At 41.5% G+C, this 23,262-nt stretch overlaps 1 protein-coding gene across 4 annotated transcripts in view; it reads right to left on the bottom strand.

Moving 5' to 3' along the window:
• Nucleotides 1-1,058: 1,058 nt before the first annotated feature.
• nap1l1 (nucleosome assembly protein 1-like 1) overlaps nt 1,059-23,262 on the bottom strand; it is an 88,661-nt gene continuing 66,457 nt past the window's right edge. For 2 of the 4 annotated variants that reach the window (XM_084330437.1, XM_084330438.1), the window contains exons 10-16: nt 14,978-15,123; nt 14,307-14,363; nt 13,706-13,725; nt 12,063-12,185; nt 8,237-8,269; nt 7,942-7,992; nt 1,059-3,887 (exon numbers count right to left, since the gene is read on the bottom strand). In XM_084330437.1, the coding sequence (XP_084186563.1) occupies nt 3,849-3,887; nt 7,942-7,992; nt 8,237-8,269; nt 12,063-12,185; nt 13,706-13,725; nt 14,307-14,363; nt 14,978-15,123 (469 nt within the window). In that variant the 3' untranslated portion in view covers nt 1,059-3,848. The remainder of the gene's footprint in view (nt 3,888-7,941; nt 7,993-8,236; nt 8,270-12,062; nt 12,186-13,705; nt 13,726-14,306; nt 14,364-14,977; nt 15,124-23,262) is intronic. The other 2 variants (XM_084330439.1, XM_084330440.1) reach the window with 1 other exon arrangement.

The following is a 23,262-nucleotide window of genomic DNA, read 5'->3' as shown; positions in this document are numbered from 1 at the left end:
TCCCTCCGAGTGACATCCAGCAGAAAGAGGACTCGGGTGTCAGGGGGCCTCCCGTGGCATTGTTGGAGCAATGAAGTGAAATGTGCAGTCAGTGTGTGTGGAAGGGCCTTTCAATGTCACGGGGTACTGGCTTTTGAAATGCAATATATCCATTTAGACTTCAGAAGGTATAGGCCAGAGCGATTATTTGGTTGTTAAAATGAAAGAATGTTGTTTACATTTGCTGGGGCCAAATTAATATAGGCTTTACATTTTTTTTTATTATGTATGGGTGAACAGAAACACATTTTGAAATAATATGTGAACAACTCTAGTCTTGTAGGTTTTAAACGTGGAGGGTTCAACTTCTCTTGTGAAGCTACACCAACCCCTCATCTTTGCCTGTAGGTTATCTTATGTAACCTTATTGCAGTAGTTTCCAGCAGTCCAAGAACTAACGGCACATTAACATTAATTCATTTGGTTCAAGCCTCCAATTCCCAATTCAAGGAGACGCTCAATTTAAATCGTGGGTAGGTGTAGGCTGCAGCCTAAGAGGTTTATGGTCGGATTAAGCGGAATACTCAGTTTAAGAAATTGTATTCCTGTCGTCTAGACCAGTCCATAAGGATTTCTGAACATAAACTGTCAAAGCCAGCAACCCGTCAATAATACACAAGACCCAGAAACACACCAGGAATAGGACATTTTATGTAGTTTTTATACCAAATGTCTTTGATGGCTTTATCAATTCCAGGGATGGTCCCATCATGGTCACGTCGTTCATCTATTCCAAAAATCGTTCAAACAATTTTTCTATGGAACAAGTTCCGATATGAAGCTTGGTGATGATCGCAGTAATTCCATGTGCCATGTTCATCTTCTAGTTCCAGTCTTTGGAACCCACTTTTAACGTTACCAAAATGTGCAGAATTATGATCCAGAAAATGAAAGCAATTTATGACACGGCCATTTGAGAGACCAATACGAGTTTAGTTTGTATTGTGAAGTTTCAGTTCAAACCTTAATCCTGAATGTTGAGTCAAGCATAAGTAAATATGACATACAACTGCAGCAGGCACGTTTAACCATTTTATTCATGAATATACAGAACACGTACAGTTATTGAGTACATTAGTATTTTGTAGCATAGCATTTTGCTTTGACAACAGCTGCTCAAGAAAGAGGACCCAAACAGAATCCCGTTGTGTCCCTAGAAATAAAACTGGTTCGATCTCTCCCGACTGCCAGCAAATTGAGAAGTACCCTGGCTCTCCACTAGGGGGCAGCGAGTGGCCGTCACTGGACAAGCTGATGTCCACCACAACCAAGACATGGCTGTCGTACAACTAAAGACATTGGGATGCAGTGAGGAGGGGGGGGGGGGGGGTTAGCTACTTTTGCAACTCTGTCCCCTTACTTGAAAGTATGGTAGTGTCTAGATCCCATACCCCGGGAAGGGTGTTGTTACATGTATTGTTTTAAAATCACAGGTAGCGAGAACGGTAAAGGTATGGGATGGGTTTATAATCAACTTTTTGGGAGGTGAAAATTACTACAAGTTAGGGCTTTGCAGCTCAGCCAACGAGTGACGACTCCCCTCACAACCCAGTGTCCTTCCAAGCGTTGGGATCTAGACGCTACCTGAAAGTATTGCTCTTACATGCTTCAGTGAGGCCTGCTGGGTGGGAGGTGGGCGGGGCTACAGAATAGGGGGGCCAATGGCCACAGAGAAGACTGCCGTTACACTAACCCCCCCCCCCCCCCCCCCCTCTCTCCCTTTCCTTCACAGTGATAAAGAGCGCCGTGTCCGGAAGCTCCCAAGAATTACTCCTTTCCTTCGTGACTTGCAAACTGGCGCTTGTGATCTACCATCTTGCCCACTGGGATGCGATATGGGAGGCTTTATTAAATCTGATGACGTCTCCCTTCGGGCAGAAAGCTTATTTTAACAATGGCCCAATCAAAGACCACGCCTTTCAGCTGTGAAATAACTGGAGCATTCATTAGAAATTAGGAGAAAACCCTAACTTTTTGAAAGATATATATATGTATATATATATGAAAATCTAAGCATTCAAGGTAAAACTTGGAAGGTTGATGACTTCCATTTTAACCCTCACTGCCGCACTACCAAACGGTTAACCATTTCACTGCGAGAATACACAGGTTAACCCTTTCACTGCCACATAACAGCAGGTTAACCCTTTACTATCACACTAGTGACAGTGAAGGGTTAACCTTCTGTAGTGTGGCAGTGAAAGGGTTAATAGACAAAAAGGTCCCTTTTAGGGGACATCCATTAGCATCTCATGATGCCAAAGTGCGTTCCCTCGTCGCCCTCCGCACAGGCAACCGCTTGTAGGAGGGGAGTGGCGGAAAGCTTGGGACGCAAACCAAAATGAAACCATGCACTCAGGGCCCAGTATGAGGCATGATGACACCTCGCTTCACGCATTATAGTCGCAGGAGTTGGAAACAAAAGGAATTTTTATTATTTTCTTGGGGGGGGGGGGTGGGGAGACGATGACCCCTAAAACCACACATCCACTTTAAAATTAGTTTTGGCCTTTTATTCCCCCCCCCGTGCTACATATCTACCCAAGCCTGTTCCTAGCAGAGCTTCTACATTACAGGCCTGCAAGCATGACTCCCGTATTAAGGGTAATGCACGTCAAACAAAGTGCTCGAGATTTGCACAAGGAATAACTGAAGACGGCTAATCGTTCACAAGAAGACTCCACTAGTACAAAGTGCTATAGAAAAGACAACTGCAAGCCTATGAGGATCCTGAATAATATGACAGCGGGCTTGGGACGCCCCCTGCTGGCCGCCCCTCTATTCTAAAAGAATTCTCTGGAATGTTAAAGAGAGTGTTGATGCAGGCCACAGAGAGCCCGGCGTGCTCGAGGGAAAATAAAAAACCTAAACCTCTAATGAACTCGGAACGGCATTAGGCGAGGAGGAGAAATGATCCAGCGGAAACTTTAATTTTAATTCAATTCTCCTCCCAAAATCAACACGTCGTGGTTCCGTTCATTTGACCCAGGGGCCCCCCATCGAGAAGAGGGGCCCTCGAAATAAAAGGGAGGCGTTCACTTCCGACGCCCGCCAGCCTGCACACTGGAATGTAATCAAGAGTGGAAGGTAAGTTACATCCAAATTCAATTGGTGTGGAAGTGGCCTACAACAACTCAGAAGTCCAACCGCAGCAATACTAATTAGGCGTTATGTACACCTTGATGCAACCGTTCAGATCGTTTCTACCCCCCCCCAACCCCTTGGCCCGAACTGAAAAACAGCACATCGCTTTGACAAAATACTCAAGGCCCTGCTTAATGACGACGACGCAAAAAACCATCGCCACAGAAAACCAAAAATACTGACCAACCTGTAACTTTGGTAGCGGGAGTGGAGGGGGGTGATTAATAAAAAGTCTGGCTTTATTCAACATCGCCTCGTTGCATTTCTAAAACCACAGCTGTTGTCTAAGAGCAATACAACAAAAGACTTCACGAAGAACCCAAACTAGTTAGGCGGTGAGGAGACAAGGTCATGCGCTTGAGGGGAGTTTGTTCCTGCATTCTAACTATTGTACAGAGGAGGAGAGAGAAAAAAACAGTTCTAGTAAAATACTATGCATATTGAGCCACGCCTCCCAGTATATTACCATGAGTTTTCGTAACAAAAAATCTGGAACCCCCCCCCCCTTTTTTTTCTTCTCTTCTTCAAATTATTTCTACCAAGAAAAATACAAAACATTATAAGGCCGTAAGTAATTTTTTTTTTTTTTTTTTTTATGTTTTCCTTCTTTTATTCGAGAAGCTGTGACAGTGCAGTTGACCCTCCGGGCCTCCGGGGGGCAGGCTTCACTGCTGCTTGCACTCAGCCGGGGGGTTCGCATCCTTCTGCAAAGAGGACAGAGATATATACTGTAAGGGAAGACTGTGGTTAAACTCGACCACTCGGCACACGGATGTAAACACACCTCAGCCAAACTCAACACCATGGGGGGAATTTCAAGGTAACGGATTACCCAGATTGTCCAAAGAAAATTATTATACAGGATTCTTGATACAAGTTGTGTAAAAAAAAATCAAACTTGGAATATTGGTTCTTGGATGTCTTATAACCATGGTAACCGATAATTCCATCACGAGCGCACACCTGAGAAATGTATTCGATCATCATTTCTACTTTATCTTCGTAATCCTGCTTCTTTGAAATACCCCTTTAGGTCAAACGAAAGCCAAACTTGTTTTCTTGTGCAACAATCAAGGGTGATGTAAAAAAAAAAAAAAAAAAAAAAATTAAAAACAACAACAACAACAACAACAACAAAAAAACAAAGAAATGCATCTCAATAAGCTACCGGAAATACTGTCCCATTGCCAGTATTTCAGATCCATATTGATTTGAGGGACGAGACGATCTCATTTAGACGCCATCAAAAACAGCTATGAATGTGGTGGTGAAAGCAACGGCGACGGATACAGGTCCGGTTGAGCCCTCCCAGCTCCTGCATTATAGATGTCCAGTGGCAACACGGTCTCAGAGAAATGTGAATAAAGTACTAATCGACCACAGGAAAAAAGGTACATAGCGTACGTTACATTAGTCATAAGTCATATATTTATGTCTAAATCAATACACACAACTCCGTCCACTGTGAACAATTTCCATTGATCCGTATAGCAACAGCGCAGATATAACATTTTTCACTGCAAAGCAACCCCTTCTACCTAATCAGAGGTGCTAAAAGAGAATTTCGATGGAATAGACACAAACTCAACGTTGTATTATCAAATGATTTCGTTTGCATGTCCAAGTTAAAAGGCAACAGCGTTTTAGCTGGCATTCTCCTAGCGGCAACGCTCCATGGGGGTTTTCGTCCTCAAAGTCCCTTGGAACGGTGCCATGTAAACTTGCGCGAGCCGGAGACAAACAACGTCTAACCTGACTGCCATAACGCAACGTTCTGAAAAGTGAAAATGAAACGTTATCGTTTTCCTTTAGTGTAACTGCAGCCTTAGTGGTTAGTATAGATGGTCCTCATCGGAGGACTGTTTACAAAGAGAACCATGTAGATTCAACCACTTTTAACCCTTTCAGTGCCACGGACGACATCTCGTTTTATCAGCCCCCCCCCCCCCATTGAGTGCCCACGATGACAAATATCGTTTTATTAGCGATCTGAATTCATATTTCATCAACCGAGTCTCCCATTGGTACACCAGCCCCTACAGGAGCTCAGATTGGAAAAAAGCGCCCCCTATCGTCTATCCCTGTGTAACTGCAGGTCAGTCGCTTAGACTGACCTGGGATCTGTAGATCTGTAGGGGTGGAGCCAACTGGCTCCTTGTGCTGGCGAGCAGTCTGCTCAAGAGGGATCTGATCGCGAGACGGAAATCGGCCTGGAATATATATTTACAGCAGCCAATAATCAATCAATGAGCGTGATCGATATTTGGAATGGCGATCAGGAATTGGAATAAAATTTTTGGAGAACATCTGATATAGGTAAGGAGTCTATGTTACCAGTCTTGGGGTAATCGGAGCTGTATTCACTGAGATAACAGCGTGTCCCCTATGTGTGATGTGGCTGTTTGGCTGTGATCGCTGATGAGGAAATAAGAGAATCGATTTTTCAGCTCGCGTCTATAGCGTGAATACGTACACATATACTATCGATAATCTAGCGTTTATTTGAAAACTATTCATAAATAGGCCGAAAAATGACTGTATTCTAGAATATTCCAGTAAATGTCTTTTATCATGGAATCTTTATATTTTCCTTGAAAACTAGGGCTTTTCAAAATGCTATAAAACGAAAATGAACAGATAAAAAAACAATCAGTTTCGACAATGTTGACTGCAAACGAGTCATTGATAAGCGACGGGCAGATTAGACACATAGCCATAATTTAAAACATAGATTAGGCGTTTTTATCGCTAACATTGAAGTGGATGGTGGCATTCAACGGGGTAAATGGCACTGAAAGTGTTAAAGTGCTTATTCCAAGGAAATTCCTCATGAGCTGCTCTAGCTGCTGCTACACTGGTCAATGAAACATGCTCACAGTAGACAGTCAGCATGTCCACATCCGAGATGCGTTTTTTTACAAAAATCTTTTACACATGCAGCTTTAAAGAACATCTGTAAAAAGAAAATGTAGTAGTTTCCCCCCAAAGGTAAACTTGATGCACAGGAGGAGGAGGGGGGGCAGAATCACGGGACAAATGGAACAATGACATTCACATGGACTGGAGCCAAAACAATAAAACTTAAAACCCACAAAACTCAACTGTTAATTGGTTGACAACACATCCCTTTCCCCACTAGGGGAAATAAATCTATTTATATACTGTATATAGACAGGAAAAGTTGTTTCAGTTAGGTCAAATTTTTTAAATAAAAACAAACCAACATTATGGAAAATTCACTTACAGTCTTCTCCAGAGTCAGACAAGAAGATTGATACCAGTTCCCTCGTTCAGGGATCCTGTGTGTTCAGTAGAAAATCTATCCGGCTGCATGTTAGCCTACCTGGGGAAGCGGATACATAGCGGCTAGCGGCTGTAGGGGAGGAGCTAGCATAAAATTCCACCAAGGCTAGTCGCGCCTCCTACACTTTCATCATTTGCACTAAGGCTAGTATGCAGCCTGATCAGCCTTCTACTAAACACAGAGGAAACTGGTATCCACCTTCTCCTCCGACTCTGGAGAAGACCGTAAGTGAATATTCCATAATGTTGGTGTGATTTATTAAAAAAAAAAATAATAATAATAATAAGTTGGACTAACTTCAACATACAGAAGAGATACATAGGCTAATGCAGAGCTCACTAAACATTAAAATAGAGTTTTAATAAAAAAAACAACAACAACAACCCACTATGTTAGTAAGGGGTCGGGTTCGGGAGGGGAAAAAGTGGAGAGAGGGTGCAGGTGGATGGAGATGGTAAAAGGAAAGGTGGGGCAAACAGGTAAGAGAGGAAATAAAAACAGGCAGAAGAGGTGGTGGTGGTTGCGGTATATATATATATATATAAGCTGACAATTCACAAGCCGTACCTACCAGGATAGGGTTATTTCTATAGACACATCTTAAACCTAGTGAGGAAACATTTAAAAAGTAGCTGACGTAAGGGTGCCGAAGGTGATCGAAGATGAAAACATTGAGTTAAAAACATAAATAAAAAAGCAAAATTAGCAGAATACAGAATGTCAAAAGAATTTTTTTTATTTTTACTTGAGCAAAGAAAAGCAGAAGTCATGCTCGTTAACATTCCCTCACGCATTTGTTAAAAAAAATATTAAAAAAGAAAATAAAAGGATGCAGAGCTACAAGGAATGAGCACAGAAAACCCTGTCCCCACCTGTGAGAATATTTTCATACAATTAAAAGGTGTTTTGTTTCCAGTATTACATGCAGCTTTAGTCTGGTGGTAATGTCAAGCGCTGGCATGCTTCCAGGACATTCCAATGAAGAAGAATATCGAGCGTAATACCCAGATTGTAAATAGTTACCTTTTGAACAAACTCTTCAAAGTCAAATAGCTTTACAGTATAATGCATCTACTAAATTACATTGTACAAGTATCCATTGATTTCAAACTTCTCCATTCAAAAAATAATCATTACAGCTGTGTAATGCTGATAAAAGTTCAAGTTAATTAAATTTAACAGAATTTCACAGCTGAATGTAATGGATACCGTATAAAATTATTAATGGAATTTATCTTTGCAAAACCCAAATACTAAGTCTGGCGGTCAAATAGAGATTGCAACGACAAAATGAACAGAAATTGATGCAAATCAAAAGCAGGTGTAAAATGAGATGCATCTGACCGTATGTATTCTGTATGTTGAAATCTTAAAACAAGTAATCATTAAAAAAAAAAAAAAAAAAAAAAAAAAGTCTCATTTAGAGAGCGTTTGAAAGTGAGCAGGTATCTTACCTTGGGATCATAGTCTGGGTCGTTTTCCTCATCTGCTTCCTCTTCGCCTTCCTGAAGGAACAAGACAGATGTGTTTTAGACAACAGCAACATCAAAACAGAAAACTAAGCCGAAATAGATATAATACTATATATATTATTTTATTATTTATATAAAATAAAATAAATTAAAAACAGAACACATTGTGACAAAAAAAAGGTTTTGCGCTCAGATATTAAAAATATTCAAGGAAAAGAAAATGAATTAAGTAAGTTCATTGCAAAGAGGTGATAGCAGTCATGGCTCCTATATTTACCTCATCATCAGCCTCTTCTCCCTCCTCATCGTACTGGAAAAAACAAACACTGGTTACTGAGGGAAGGAATGAGTTTTGACAGGGTTCCCAGACATTGCAAAATTAAATTCAATGACTTTCAAGTACTTTTCCAAGCACTATTTTTCATTTTAAAAGGGCATTTAAAAGGATACAATTCACTTTTAAATGCCATTATTTTTTGGGGGAAATATTTATGGCTTAAAACCAATTTGACAATTAGTTACACTTTAGATTCAATAAATTTTTTCTTGATTCAGAACTATTTTATCATGGATGAACAAAACATTCAATGTGAATGGTTTGAAGCACCTTATAAAAAAAAATTGGTTGTTTAAGGAATTCAGGACTCGACTTTTTTTGGTAAGAAAATCAAGCACTTAGCACTAAAAGGACCTTATGCGAACCCTGGTTTGAGTCAGTTAAGCTTAACGAAATTAAAACTACATTACCCAGCTCACACCAGACGCCGGCAATGATAGTCCAGCCATTTTCCATGTACTGGTAATTTTTTCTGTGTTTATATCTTACAGGGACGAACAAACCTCAACGCTATTGCCATAAAATACAACGTATATCGTTTCTTTACCTTTCTCTGAACGTCTAGAAAAAAACATGTCGCAATCCGGTGAAAATGGCGGAGCTATGGACATTATACAAAAGTAACTGTACTTACAGTAGATTTTATTCACCGTGTTTGCTGCCCTGTAACGGGCGCCTGGTGGTACTAAATCCAGATTTAACTCTGCCATTGGAAAGAGATTTGGCCCGATCCATAGATGTATGACTTGGCCATAATAAGGTAATTTATAGGCCTGGTATTCTATATTCATATTTCAAATTGCATGTGTCTGGCCAATGTTAGCATGGTTATTCACTGTCAAAGATGGAAAATAAAAAACAATTTATATTCTCCTTTGGTTAATTACAATTTCATTACTCAAGCATAGTAACAGACAATAGTTCCGACACTGAGAATACATTCCCTGAGGTCCATAGATACCAAGAACATGCAAATGGACCTTGTAGAAGTGGAGCAATCTTCCATTTACTTGGGTATGTACATTTAGACGAATTTTCTGAAAATATGGCTAGGGCTTAAAGAGGTTAAATTAACTTTTTACAAATGCAGTAATGGGCAAAAAGAGTTGCGGTTGTGCAAGGAGCTCCGACAGCTTAGCAGACACTCCATTGTCCCTCCTACACTGATATGGTGGTCTATTTAAAGACCTCCCCTTTCACACTGACGTGTTATATGTTGCTACTACTGTACCTGCAAGTAAGGTTTTCACCACCACCCTCCACCTGCTCTGGTTCTACTCTGTATAGTATGCAACTAGTGTTGTATTTTGTAAGTTACATTCCCTGCTGTTCAGTTTCAGTTTGCCATTATGCTTAATCTTCTGTGTAAGTTCTTGTGTGTTATTAACCCCTATTGCAGCAGGGAACACCATACCAAGACCAACTGTATTGCCATTTATATTGTGGATTATAATAAATGGTTAAACTAATGACTTGATTGATTCCTTACAGAAATAACTTCAAGGGTCAAGGGCCTCACCCTAAAATAAAGGAAACATTCCCAAACCCCTCTTTAAATTCCTATGATTAGATTATTTTAGATTAGATTACCTCAGAGAGCACATTGGCAATAAACTGAACGGGTCAAAACACGCCGAGACACTCTACAAGAAGGGCCAGAGCTTCCTCTACTTCCTCAGAAGGCAGAGATCCTTCAATGTCTGTACAAGGATGTTGAGGATGTTCTACGAGTCGGTGGTGGCGGGCGCCGTTCTTGTACGCAGTGGCCTGCTGGGGCAGCGGACGGAGTGGGGGATAATGAACAGGCTGGAGCCTTGCTAAACTCCACGCCATCATGGACAACCCCTGGTCAATAGAAGGAGCACGTTCAGTGCTAGACTCCCCTAGATGCAGCACTGAACGTCACAGGAAGTCCTTCATTCCAACAGCCATCAGACTATATAACGCCTCACTGAGCACAGAGTAACAGTTTAAATTCAACCCTTTGCAGGCCAAAGTCAGAAGAATCAACAGGCTGGCGATTATCAAAAGAAGTCATGGATTATCAAATTTACATACAATACTGCCCAAGAAAGACCCTGGGAAACGGTGCACATGCCCTTGTTTGTTTTGGAAGCGAGAGTTGGGTGTCAAGAGTCCTCCTTTTCACAATCTCCACACTACTATGCAACGCCGCAAACAAAGACGATGTCTGTACTGTAGACATGAGTTTCAGTCAATTTTAAGTGTTGCTACTAAAGTAAATTAGAGTCATCATGCAGGCGCACTGTATTTTTGTAGGCCGCCAACAGGGCCAAAAAAAAGCATGACTAACCGGTTTTCATCCAGTTAATGACAGCAGATAACTGGCTATCAAAATAACCATTATGCACATCGCTAGCACACACCAACATTTGTATTAATTATTTCCTTGTCTGCCTGGCTACCCCACACCCAAGAGTAAAACATTTTTACAAACTGGACAGTACATTAGGCAGTGTCCCCGACTCCAAAAAGGATAGCCAATTTGTAAATCTGAAGACTTCAAACCCTGGCCAAACAGCAAGGAGTGTCTGACAATTCCTCCCAGCACCTAAACTACCTTTTCAGGCTGGAAATCCCTGCGATGACCACAGGGTACAAAATAACTACACGCCCAGCGCCATTGGCTTGTAGATTTATTGTTTAGCTACTAGAATTTAAGGTCTGCCCGCCACCTGGCGGCTAACAAAATACACTGCTTCTACCTCGGCCGGCAGGTAATGGGTCGGCTGTGCTCGGCGTCAATATGATGCCGCGGTGGTGAGTTGAAACTGTGTGTGTGTGTGTGTGTGTGTCACGTGTCCGTTCTAATGTTTACAAACAATGAACCTTTAAATGTAAATGAGATGCGCTCTGCTCACGAGGTCAAGTTTGTAACATGAGACGCACATGAGGGCTTACTTCACCCGTTCTTTAGCCTACAAGAAAACCCTGCAATCGCGTTTTTGATTGTGCTCTGATATTTTACTATTTCGCATTTGATTTGACCAAATATGTGGAGGCATATTCCCTGCAACAGGTTCAAAGATAACTTCACATTTATTGGCAATTCGTTTCCTTATATCGCTTCCTCCAGGGTTCCAACTTGTGTTGACAAAATGCAACCCTGCTCAGCTACGGAGAATCAGCGCTCTCTCTCTAGACTAGAAAGGTGCACTCAGTAGAGCACAGATGTCCGCCAGGGCGGCAGCCACACATAATAATAATAATAATAATAATAGATTGGATTTGTAATGCACTTTTTGTTCACTGGGATCCCAAAGTGCTACACTACATGGTTAAAACAGTTTAAAAAATTGAAATAAAATAGTTATCAGTAAAACAAATAAAATAAAATACAGAATAAAAATAAGATAAAAATAGAACATAGTTAATTAAAAACATAGTATAAACGGACAATTTAAAAACAAAAGCTAAATAAAATTAAAACGCTAACAGTCAAAGGCCTTTTTGAACAGGTAGGTTTTCAGGCCTGCCTTCTCTCTCTCTCTATCTATCTATCTCTCTCTCTCTGTTCAATGATTTAAAGTGGCCAAACGTTACAATATAAATACTAATTGGATTTTTGGCTGGTAAAAAATCTGCCCGGCTGGTAGTTTTTAAAATCTACCAGCCAAATGGCTGGTAAGTCAAAAAGTTAAGTTTGTTCCATGGATGACCAGGCAAAACCCCATTTTACACAATACCACATGTCTGCATCTGGAACGCTCCTGTCCATGACTGGTGGTAAACATGCGCTACTCACATCGTCATCGTCATCCTCGATGGCCTCCCCTGTGAAGTACAGCACGGCCCGGGGGACAATGCGCTCGCGGATGAAGTGTCCGATCTCAAAGTCTGCCGCCAAGACCGCCTCTGCATCCTCATCCTGTACGGTAATACACAGAGGCATCTCAAAATTCTTAGAAATACTCAATTGTTTTTAAATATTTTATAGGGCTTATAATGTCAAACGATAAAAACTAAGTGTGTTAACGTGTTAATCACACAATAAATTGAAGTTATGGGAGGCGGTTGGGGTAAAGGGATTATTTTGCATAAGCAAAAAAAAGTATAATAATTGTATACACATTAAGGTTTTCAAATGAATCACTTTAATATTAATGTTATTAATTAACATGTTAAAATTAACGTGTTAACACTTTGCCCGCCGGGCAGTTTGCCCATCTCATGCCCCTCTCTGCCAGCACTATAACCCTATGGAGTGGCTCACCTTCTTTGCAGGGCTATAACTTTTAAAATCATTCAACATCGATTATCTATCGTTCAGGATGTGGGAATGAATGAATGAATGAATGAATGAATGAATGAAAACTTTATTAACAGATTGCAGAATGGGTACAGTACAGTACAGCTCAATACATACAATTGTTAAGGGGATGCAGACCAGAGAAAGACTTTCGTCTTGTTTACATCAGGGTCCCCCATTTTCAATTCATCGTATGAACGTTATATTTTTTCATTCATACAAAAATACCTTCTAGAATATAAGCGTTTTTAACGTTTTCCGCAGTAATTCCTAGAACGTGATTTATAGGCCTAAACGCATATAGATTATCGATTGGCGTGTCTTCCCTAGACACTCTATATTAAAAAATTCAAATGTATATGATCGATATAGTTATGCTTCATCATGCGTGAAGGAAAGGGGGGGGGGGGGTCGTTTATAATTCCTTGATCGTCACTAACTGCTTTATGTAGTATGGGTTGATTTATTGATCAGATGGTTTGTAAATAAAGAAATGGACAATCGGGCTGAAAATAACGTTAATGTCCTCTTACCGTTCGCCGACGAGACTGGAGGAAAAAGATCCCACTTATTTGACGTCAAACTCCTAGATCCATTTCCGGTTTGTATGGCACAATAAACGCCCAAATCATATCGATTATTGAGTTATGGCAGCGATCCAGTGTTTGTCTGGAGTACCGTAACGAGATGTGACTGCCGGACGGATTTCCCAGATGCACCGATTGCCACTTCCGGTTTGACTTGAATGTAACTCGCCCTATCATCCACCAGGCGGCGGTATTGAGGCGTTGCAATATTGTGCAGGATCCCACTGGATCACCAGAGGCTGGGTGGCTGAATTATGAATGCCATGGCGAAAAAATTAAATATGATCTCAATAACGCTGTACAGCGAGGTCTGGCGGTCAACGCATGGCGGGCAATAACGCTGAACAGCGTTTTGGGCGGTGGATGTGTTAATATGGACAGCCCCAGTATATTCCTAACATATGTATTGTGTTTTATGGCAGGGCAATTTAATTACTTCCATTAAAGTTTCCATCAGCTACCTTCCACTTCACAGTGCTGGTCAAAACAGACACTTTAGGAGTGTACACACCAGATAACTCATCCAAATAAATGCATTAAAAACAGACTTACCAGATCTCCACTCTCTGGAACTGTGAATGAGAAAAATGGGGTAAAATGTATTAAGTAATTTGCACCATATTATCAAAACAAACAATGCAGCCTGATATTACATAATGTGATATACTATAATTAGTGGTGGGACTCGATTACAAATTTGTATCGAATTAATTCGAGACTTTATAGGTAATTAATAGAAATTAAATCGCATTTTAATCGCATATCAATATTTGATGCAAAAAGCAATTTTTCAATTCAAATGGATTTTGGTATACAAGTGAATCAATGAATATACATTATACATACCTTTTGTAAACTCAAGCACTTTCGAGGTAAAAGTAAAACGCAGTACTTTCAAGTACATTCCAAAACAGTTGACAAAAAAAATTTGATTGATCTCAATTTCTCTTATTTTTTCAGTATTCTGTATGAACCAGACTAAGAAAAAAAGTAATTTGCGATTTATTATACTTTATACTTATAGCACATGCATGAGTCTGGTCTCCTTTGAAAGGTAACATTCTTACACAATAAAGAAAAGTCACTTTGAGTGCTAATGAAATAAGAGGAACAGAGGTTTGAACACACTGAAGTAAACGTTTTGTGTACTCACATGGCTTAGTGGTTGCCAGATGCCTGTTTTTAAGTTCCAGCTGAGCTGAGGTAGGAGCTGGAAAACATAACGGTTCCATAGCCTGAAGTTTTATGTAGTACAGGTCCAAAGTTTATAAAAAGATCCCACGGAAAATGTGTATTTCACAAAGGCTTTTGTAACGTGTGTGCCGCAAAAATTCAGCGTGAAAATACAAAATGGCCGTCCACTTCAATTCATTAAGACGTGCGAGTCAAAACACTCTAGCAAGTGCCGCGACGTGCGCGCGAGTGTGTGACGGCCCGCATGAGATACAATGCGTAATTTTAACGTTTAATTCTTTCTGTAGTTAATTCATTGAAATGAACGCGATAAAGTCCCAGCCCTAACTATAATATATTGAACAGGTGGTCAATACATTAATCAGAAGCCATCACTGACCAAACAATGGCTTTCCTTAAACATGCAAAAGAGTAAATACTAGTAGCAAATAAATGCATATAATTAAAACAATGTATTGCGTTTTTCAGATTACTCTTCATACATGCTCGTTGCTACAAGTAAATGTCTCATCTGCCCATTTGTATATGAAAAACTTGCCAACAAGAAAAACTGACAGCAACCCCTGCCCTCTATAGTTCTCGGGTCTCAAACTTTGGCACAAGAAAAGTGAAAGGCAAGGTCCTCCTTACCCTCAGGCGGGGTGAAGAAGTTGAAGAAGGAGTCGTTGGGGATGGTTTTGGTGACCGTCCTGACCGTGCCGCGGCCCTTGTGCTTCTGTTTCTTCTTGATCGTTTTCAACGTGACGTTCTTGCCCTTAGTCCAGTCGATCGTGCAGCTGGTGAGGAGGCAGAAGCAGAAAGAAAGTTATAGTGTATATCATACACAATCCAGTACGGATGTCCGATATTAGCGGACGATATTGGCATTAAAATGTAATATCGGTGTCGGTTTTCAAAATAAATAGGATTTTTTACATTTAATTAAGCTTTATTTACCCAGGTAAGCAAGTAAGAACAAATTATTATTTTATTTATCGTCAGTTGTGTTAATTCAACGACAAAGAGATATGTAATGTTAATTACCTGAAATTATTCAGTTTTTCTGGGGGGGGGGGGGGGGGGGGGGGGGGGGAACCCTGCATATATCGGTATCGGTTGATATCGGAAATAAAAAGTTGGACAATATTGGTATATCGGATATCGGTAAAAAAGCCAATATCGAACATCCCTACAATCCAGTGATCGGCTTACACTAGTCGTGACTGACGCACCGAGTGAATACACAGTGTCCCTTATCCCACCATGTAAAATTCCTACAATTAACTGTCTCGCTTTTCTCTATAAAAACGCTCCTCGTACAAGTATCGCAGAGACATTTCAAAGGTACTCACAGTTGCACGAGGGTTTCGGACAGACGAACGCTAGGGTTTGAAAGCTGGACATTATACAAAAGTAACTGTACTTGCAGTAGATTTCATTCAGACTTTGCTGCCCTGTAACGGGCGCCTGGTGGTACTAAATAGAGATTTACCTCTGCCATTGGAAAGAGGAGATTTGGCCCGATCCATAGATGTATGACATGGTCATAATAAGGTCATTTATTAGGCCTGATATTCTATATTCATATTTCAAATAGCATGTGTCCAGATTAGGGATGTTAACAATTAATCAAAGATAGATTGCTTGCTCGTTAAGAATTTACTCGATCAAACAATGATATGTTACAAAGTTGTCGGTCTCTTATTACATTGTAGCAGTCAGTAGAATGGTGTATTTTCAAAGCATGTTTCAATGAACAGATAGAGGGCGCAATATAGCTACTGTATGACGAGGAAGCCACTCCGTGTCTGGAAAATAAGCGAGGGGTAAAAACATGAGCGACGGCAACGTGCAAAGTTAAGCAGGCTAAGAGGAGCGTTGATTTATATATATATTTATAAAAAAAAAAAAAAAAAAAAAAAAGTGCGCATTTATCGAAAACGGCATGATCGATATGGTTGACTTGACGGCGAAGGATTTCGGCAAATGATAAACCTGCTTGAGCCAGCGTGCCATATCCCACCCTGATGTTCAACCACCTCGCACATCAAGGAGAGCTACACTGAGGACTGCCCACTACTGCGGTGTTGCTAACTAACGTTAGGAGTTTACCGGGTCGACCACCTAACAGTGGTCCCAGTGTATAGGCTAGATAGCTAGACAGTGAGAGCAGCATATCACCAGGGTTATCAAGTGTCGATAGACAGGCAGTGAGAGCAGCATATCACCACCAGGGTTATCAAGTGTAGATAGATGGACAGTGAGAGCAGCATATCACCAGGGTTATCAAGTTTGCTCAAAGGGTTCCCAGTAGGGATGTCCGATATTATCGGCCGATATTGGCATTAAAATGTGATATCGAAAATTATCAGTATCGGTTAAAAAAGATAAAAATATATATATATTTTATTTAACCTTTATTTAGCCAGGAAAGCAAGTAAGAACAAATTCTGATTTGATTTATTGTCAAGTATGCATAATGTTGTGTTAATTCAACGAGATATGTAATGTTAATTACCTGAAATTATTCCGTTTTTTGGGGGGGAAAACCTGCATACATCGGTATCGGTTGATATCGGTATTGGAAATTAAGAGTTGGACAATATCGGTATAGGTAAAAAGGCCAATATCGAACATCCCTAGTTCCCAGTGTCAGAAATATTGTGTCCGTTACTAGGCTTGAGTAAATTGTGATGAAACAGAATATAAATTATGATTTTTCTTTGCATCTTTGACAGTGAATAACACCTTGCTAAAATTGACCAGACAAGAAAAACTCAGGGCTGTACCGAATGTCATTTTTTAACATTCGAAGCTTCTATTGAAGTATTCGAACAAAGCTAATATCCTCAAACTAAATCCTCAATTTGAATAAAGTGATTGCGGTAATCAGAATAAATTTGTATTTTTTTTTATTTTAATTTTTTAATCAACTTTCTTTAATGAATATAACTCATCAGTTTCGTCAACATAAATAATCCAATAAGGGCACGGTTGGTACGAAAGTGATGGTAACGTCTTGATTAGATGGAGCGCCGAGTGCCAAGCGGATGCAGATAGGCTACATAATTTATCATAAAATGTTTTATTTATTTAAAAAATAAAGAATTAGAATGTTGAGTCAACATTATGATCGAAGCTTCGAAGCATTCGGTACAGCCCTTTACTGCCACTGAGCCCGTTCAGTACCTTGTTGAGGTCACGTCACAAAAAACTCTAAGGAAATGAATAAAGGGAAGATGATTAAACAGAATGTTTCGTAGATACAGTACTGAATTCTGCCATCGGGACACATGAAATTAGAAATATTATTATAGAAAATAGAATAGCAGGCCTATAAATGACCTTATTATAGCAATGTTGCACATCTATGGATCGGGCCAAATCTACTCGTTCCAATGACTGAGTTCAATTTGGATTTAGTATCACCAGGCGTCCAGGAAGAACAGAATGAAATCTACTGTAAATACAGCTTTAAAGGGGCTATGTACTGCTATTCCTAGCACTATTAGGGCAACTTTACACAATTCCTGTTAGTCTATTGAAGACATCTGTAAGGTTTTTTTCAAAAAAATGCATTGTTTTATATTTCTAATCAAGTACTCAAAACCATCATTTTCCAGCTTCAAGATTTCAGGCTGTTATGGCCTGGCTCCGCCCATAAGCACTTTGAGTGACAGTCAGCCCACACAGTCTGCTACTGGTAGATCAGGGTCCCCCATTTTCAATTCATCATATGACACACACGACATACAGATAGACAGTACTGCTACATCTATACATTTATGACATACCAGATTTTCAAATACAGTACCGTTTGTGATACTAAAAAAATCCAGAAAAAGAGTGTATATACATTTGACAGAAACTGTGCATTGGAGGAGGTTGGGTAGGTGGGGTGGGGCTGTACAGTGGAGGTGGGGGGGGGGGGGTTGGATAGGGGACACTGTACATTGGAATACTGACATACATTTGACATAGAAACTGTACATTGGAGGAGGTTGGGTAGGTGGGGTGGGGCTGTACATTGGAGGTGGGGGGGGGGGTTGGGTACATTGGAATACTGACAAAGCCATGCTTGGACTGAGAGAGATAGAGAGAGATAGGGGGGGTGGGAGAGAGAGAGAGAGAGAAAACCGACACCTCTGCACACACTGGAGAGTAGGAGGGGGGGAGGGAGGGAGAGGGAGAGGGAGAGAGAGAGAGAGAGAGAGAGAGAGAGAGAGACAGAGAGACAGAGAGAGAGAGAGAGGACCTACGTCACATGCACACACCCCTCATAAATCAACTTCACAATTACATTCGAGTAATGAAACCTTAACTAGCCTCATGTAGCGCTACTGTGAGTGAACTTGCAAATCCCTCCCCTTTCTCCTCTCTTCCAATGTCCTGTCTCCTGCTGTGCCACGTGTCCTTCCCCCCTCCTTGGCCCTCCCCCAACCCCTCCCTGTGCGCGCAAGGGCGGCGGCCCGCCCCCCCCCATCAATCTATGGCCGGCCGCCGCCCTTGCGCGCACAGGGAGGGGTTGGGGGAGGGCCAAGGAGGGGGGAAGGACACGTGGCACAGCAGGAGACAGGACATTGGAAGAGAGGAGAAAGGGGAGGGATTTGCAAGTTCACTCACAGTAGCGCTACATGAGGCTAGTTAAGGTTTCATTACTCGAATGTAATTGTGAAGTTGATTTATGAGGGGTGTGTGCATGTGACGTAGGTTCTCTCTCTCTCTCTCTGTCTCTCTGTCTCTCTCTCTCTCTGAATGTGTGTGTGTGTGTGTGATTAGTGGTTTTGGATCATTGCCTTCCATCTATATAAGGCTCATGCAGATGGGTACATTGCACCACTACTGAATACAGTCTATGGTTAGTTTATGTAAGATGGCAGATGTCTTCTAATATGACCTCTTTGACATGCTGATGTGGCCTTATTAAATGAATGTTATTTTGAATAGGATAGACGAATACCTTTGCGTTAATGATTCTTCATTGAAGGACTGACATATTTATGCAGCCCATTACGGTGTGTGATGTTACATTATTATGTTGCCATCTTGGGTCCTGTAATCTGATATGGCCCTCTTTGACATGCTGACATGTCTTATTAAATGACTCTTATTGTGAATAAGATACAGACAAATACCTTTGCGTTTAATTATTCTTTATTGAAGGACAATGACATATTTATGCATCCCATTACATTGTGTGATGTTACATTAATATGTTGCCATCTTGGGTCCTGTGATTTGATCCCTACTATTAGCCTAGTATCCTAGTGCCTAGTAGCAAAGTAGCCAGTAGCCTAGTAGCCTATTAGCCTACTATTAGCCTAGTATCCTAGTAGCAAAGTAGCCAGTAGCCTAGTAGCCTCTTAGCCTGCTATTAGCCTAGCGTCATAGTAGCAAAGTAGCCTAGTAGCCTATTAGCCTACTATTAGCCTAGTATCCTAGTGCCTAGTAGCAAAGTAGCCTAGTAGCATAGTAGCCTCTTAGCCTACTATTAGCCTAGTATCCTAGTAGCAAAGTAGCCTCTTAGCCTGCTATTAGCCTAGTAGCAAAGTAGCCAGTAGCCTAGTAGCAAAGTAGCCAGTAGCCTAGTGTCTTAGTAGCAAAGTAGCCAGTAGCCTAGTCTTGTGTGAGGTGTTTTCTTAATCTTCCAGAGTATCGACACTTTTACTGTACAGCTGACCATTTGCTTCATCCCAGACATACCATCGATACCTAGAGTGGGGAGGACCCTAAAGAAGACCTGTACTGTGTGTACTCTGTACTGTGTGTATACTCTGCACTGTGTGTATTGTGTACTCTGTGTATACTCTGTACTTTGTGTATACTCTGCACTGTGTATACTCTGTACTGTGTGTATTGTGTACTCTGTACAACTCTGTACTGTGTATATTCGCAACAAGACAAGGTTTAGAGAGGCCTTCTAGAGGACGAGAGATGATGGAGGATGACTGAGCAGGTGTAGAAAGGCCTTCTAGAGCAGTGGTTCTCAACTGGTCTAGCCTCGGGACCCAACATTTTCCTTAGTCATTAAGTCGCGACCCAAAATTTTGAACCACTATGATTTATGTGAAAAAAAATATTTGCAGTAATACGCAATCTTTCAAAACATGAAATAAACACAAAAAAGTGCAACAAAAGTGCAACTATTGCTAAAAACCCAATGAAATAAAAGAATAATAAATAATATATGCTTCTTAGCAGATTTCTTAGCTTAACATAACAGACCTAAATTTGGGGGAACTAATGGGATAACTGAGTTTGCAACAAAAGTGCAACTAGGGCTAAAACCCAATGAAATAAAATAATAATAAATAATATGCTTCTTAGCAGATTTCTTAGCTTATCATAACAGACCTAAGTTTGGGGGAACTAATGGTAAATGGCTGCTTTTTTATATAGCGCTTTTATCCAAAGCGCTTTACAATTTGTTACTCACATTTTACCCATTCACACACCGATGGCGGAGGCAACCATGCAAGGTGCCAACCTGCTCATCGGGAGCAATTAGGGGTTAAGTGTCTTGCTCAAGGACACATCGACACGCTGCCTGGGAGGAGCAGGAATCGAACCGGGAACCTCCGGATTGCCAGACGACTGCTCTACCTCCTGAGCCACTGTCGCCCCTAATGGGATAACTGGGGTTGCAACAAAAGTGCAACTAGGGCTAAAAACCCAATGAAATTAAATAATAATAATAAATAATTATGCTTCTTAGCAGACTTCTTAGCTTAACATAACAGACCTAAGTTTGGGGGAACTAATGGGATAACTGGGATTGCAATAAAAGTGCAACTAGGGCTAAAAACCCAATGAAATAAAATAATAATAAATAATATGCTTCTTAGCAGATTTCTTAGCTTAACATAAAAGACCTACGTTTGGGGGAACTAATGGGATAACTGGGGTTGCAACAAAAGTGCAACTAAGGGCTAAAAACACAATGAAATAATAATAATATATCCTTCTTAGCAGACTTCTTAGCTTAACATGCAGGGAACTAATGGGATAACTGGGGATGATGTTTGCTCCTGACAAGAGTCTCAAAGTCTGGGGTGATGGTAGACAATTGCAACTCTGAGGTCATGCTCAATGTCCAATCTGTTCCCCCGCTGTCTTCAGCTGGACCAGAGCTGAGAAGCCACTTTCACAAAGATAGGTAGTAAAAAAAAAAAAAAAAAAAAAAAAAAATCACATCCGCGACCCACTCAAAATGGCCCCGCGACCCACCAGTTGAGAAACACTGTTCTAGAGGACCAGAGCTTATGTGAGTGAGTGAGTGAGTGAGTGAGTGAGTGAGTGAGTGAGTGAGTGAGTGAGTGAGTGAGTGAGTGAGAGGTATCTGTAAAGCATTCCCGGTAACTGGAGAAAGGTATTCCCGGGCCGTAACCTATGGGTAACCGAGAATACCTTTAGGTACCAGGAATACCATGCCTAGGTATTCTTGGTTACCTAAATAGGTATTCCCGTAACCTGATAGGTATTCACGGTAACTTTAGATATTGATATGTATTCCGGTGACTTGTGAAAAGGAGAGGTTACCAGGAATACTATTACCATATAGGTATTCACGGTAACTTATATGTATTCCGGTAATTAACTAATTGAAGCTAACACATCATGGAAGCCCAGGCCGTTAGCTACAAGCTATAAGCTAACAACACATCATGGAGGACAGGCCGTTAGCTACAAGCTACAAGCTAACAACACAACATGGAGGCCCAGGCCGTTAGCTACAAGCTAACACATTAATTAAATGTATTAATATTATCAGGGGTAGGCTAGCATATATAATAGAATGGTGGCATGGTGGTGTAGACTGACTAGGGGCATGGTGGTGGTGTAGACTGACTAGGAGCATGGTGGTGGTGTAGACTGACTAGGGGCATGGTGGTGGTGTAGACTGACTAAGAGCATGGTGGTGTAGACTGACTAGGGGCATGGTGGTGTAGACTGACTAGGGGCATGGTGGTGGTGTAGACTGACTAGGAGCATGGTGGTGGTGTAGACTGACTAGGAGCATGGTGGTGGTGTAGACTGACTAGGATCATGGTGGTGGTGTAGACTGACTAGGAGCATGGTGGTGGTGTAGACTGACTAGGGGCATGGTGGTGTAGACTGACTAGGGGCATGGTGGTGTAGACTGACTAGGGGCATGGTGGTGTAGACTGACTAGGGGCATGGCGGTGTAGACTGACTAGGGGCATGGCGGTGTAGACTGACTAGGGGCATGGTGGTGTAGACTGACTAGGGACAGGGTAGTGTAGACTGACTAGGGGCATGGTAGTGTAGACTGACTAGGGGCATGGTGGTGTAGACTGACTAGGGGCATGGTGGTGTAGACTGACTAGGGGCATGGTGGTGTAGACTGACTAGGGGCATGGTGGTGGTGTAGACTGACTAGGGGCATGGTGGTGGTGTAGACTGACTAGGGGCATGGTGGTGGTGTAGACTGACTAGGGGCATGGTGGTGGTGTAGACTGACTAGGGGCATGGTGGTGGTGTAGACTGACTAGGGGCATGGTGGTGGTGTAGACTGACTAGGGGCATGGTGGTGGTGTAGACTGACTAGGGGCATGGTGGTGGTGTAGACTGACTAGGGGCATGGTGGTGGTGTAGACTAACTAGGGGCAGGTTGGTGTAGACTGACTAGGGGCATGGTGGTGTAGACTGACTAGGGGCAGGTTGGTGTAGACTGACTAGGGGCATGGTGGTGGTGTAGACTGACTAGGGGCATGGTGGTGGTGTAGACTGACTAGGGGCATGGTGGTGGTGTAGACTAACTAGGGGTGGGACGATACATCGATCCAGATCGATACATCGATGTAATTATCAACAATCGAATCGGATCGATGCAATGTAATAAGATCGATTCATATCGATACTCTTATTTTGAAAATCCTGTGGCGAGTCTCATATCCGCCCAAGAACAACAGCAG

The sequence above is a fragment of the Notolepis coatsorum genome, assembly GCF_963971535.1.
Source record: "Notolepis coatsorum genome assembly, chromosome: 15".
NCBI lineage: Eukaryota > Metazoa > Chordata > Actinopteri > Aulopiformes > Paralepididae > Notolepis > Notolepis coatsorum.
This window is presented reverse-complemented; position numbering and strand designations above follow the sequence as displayed.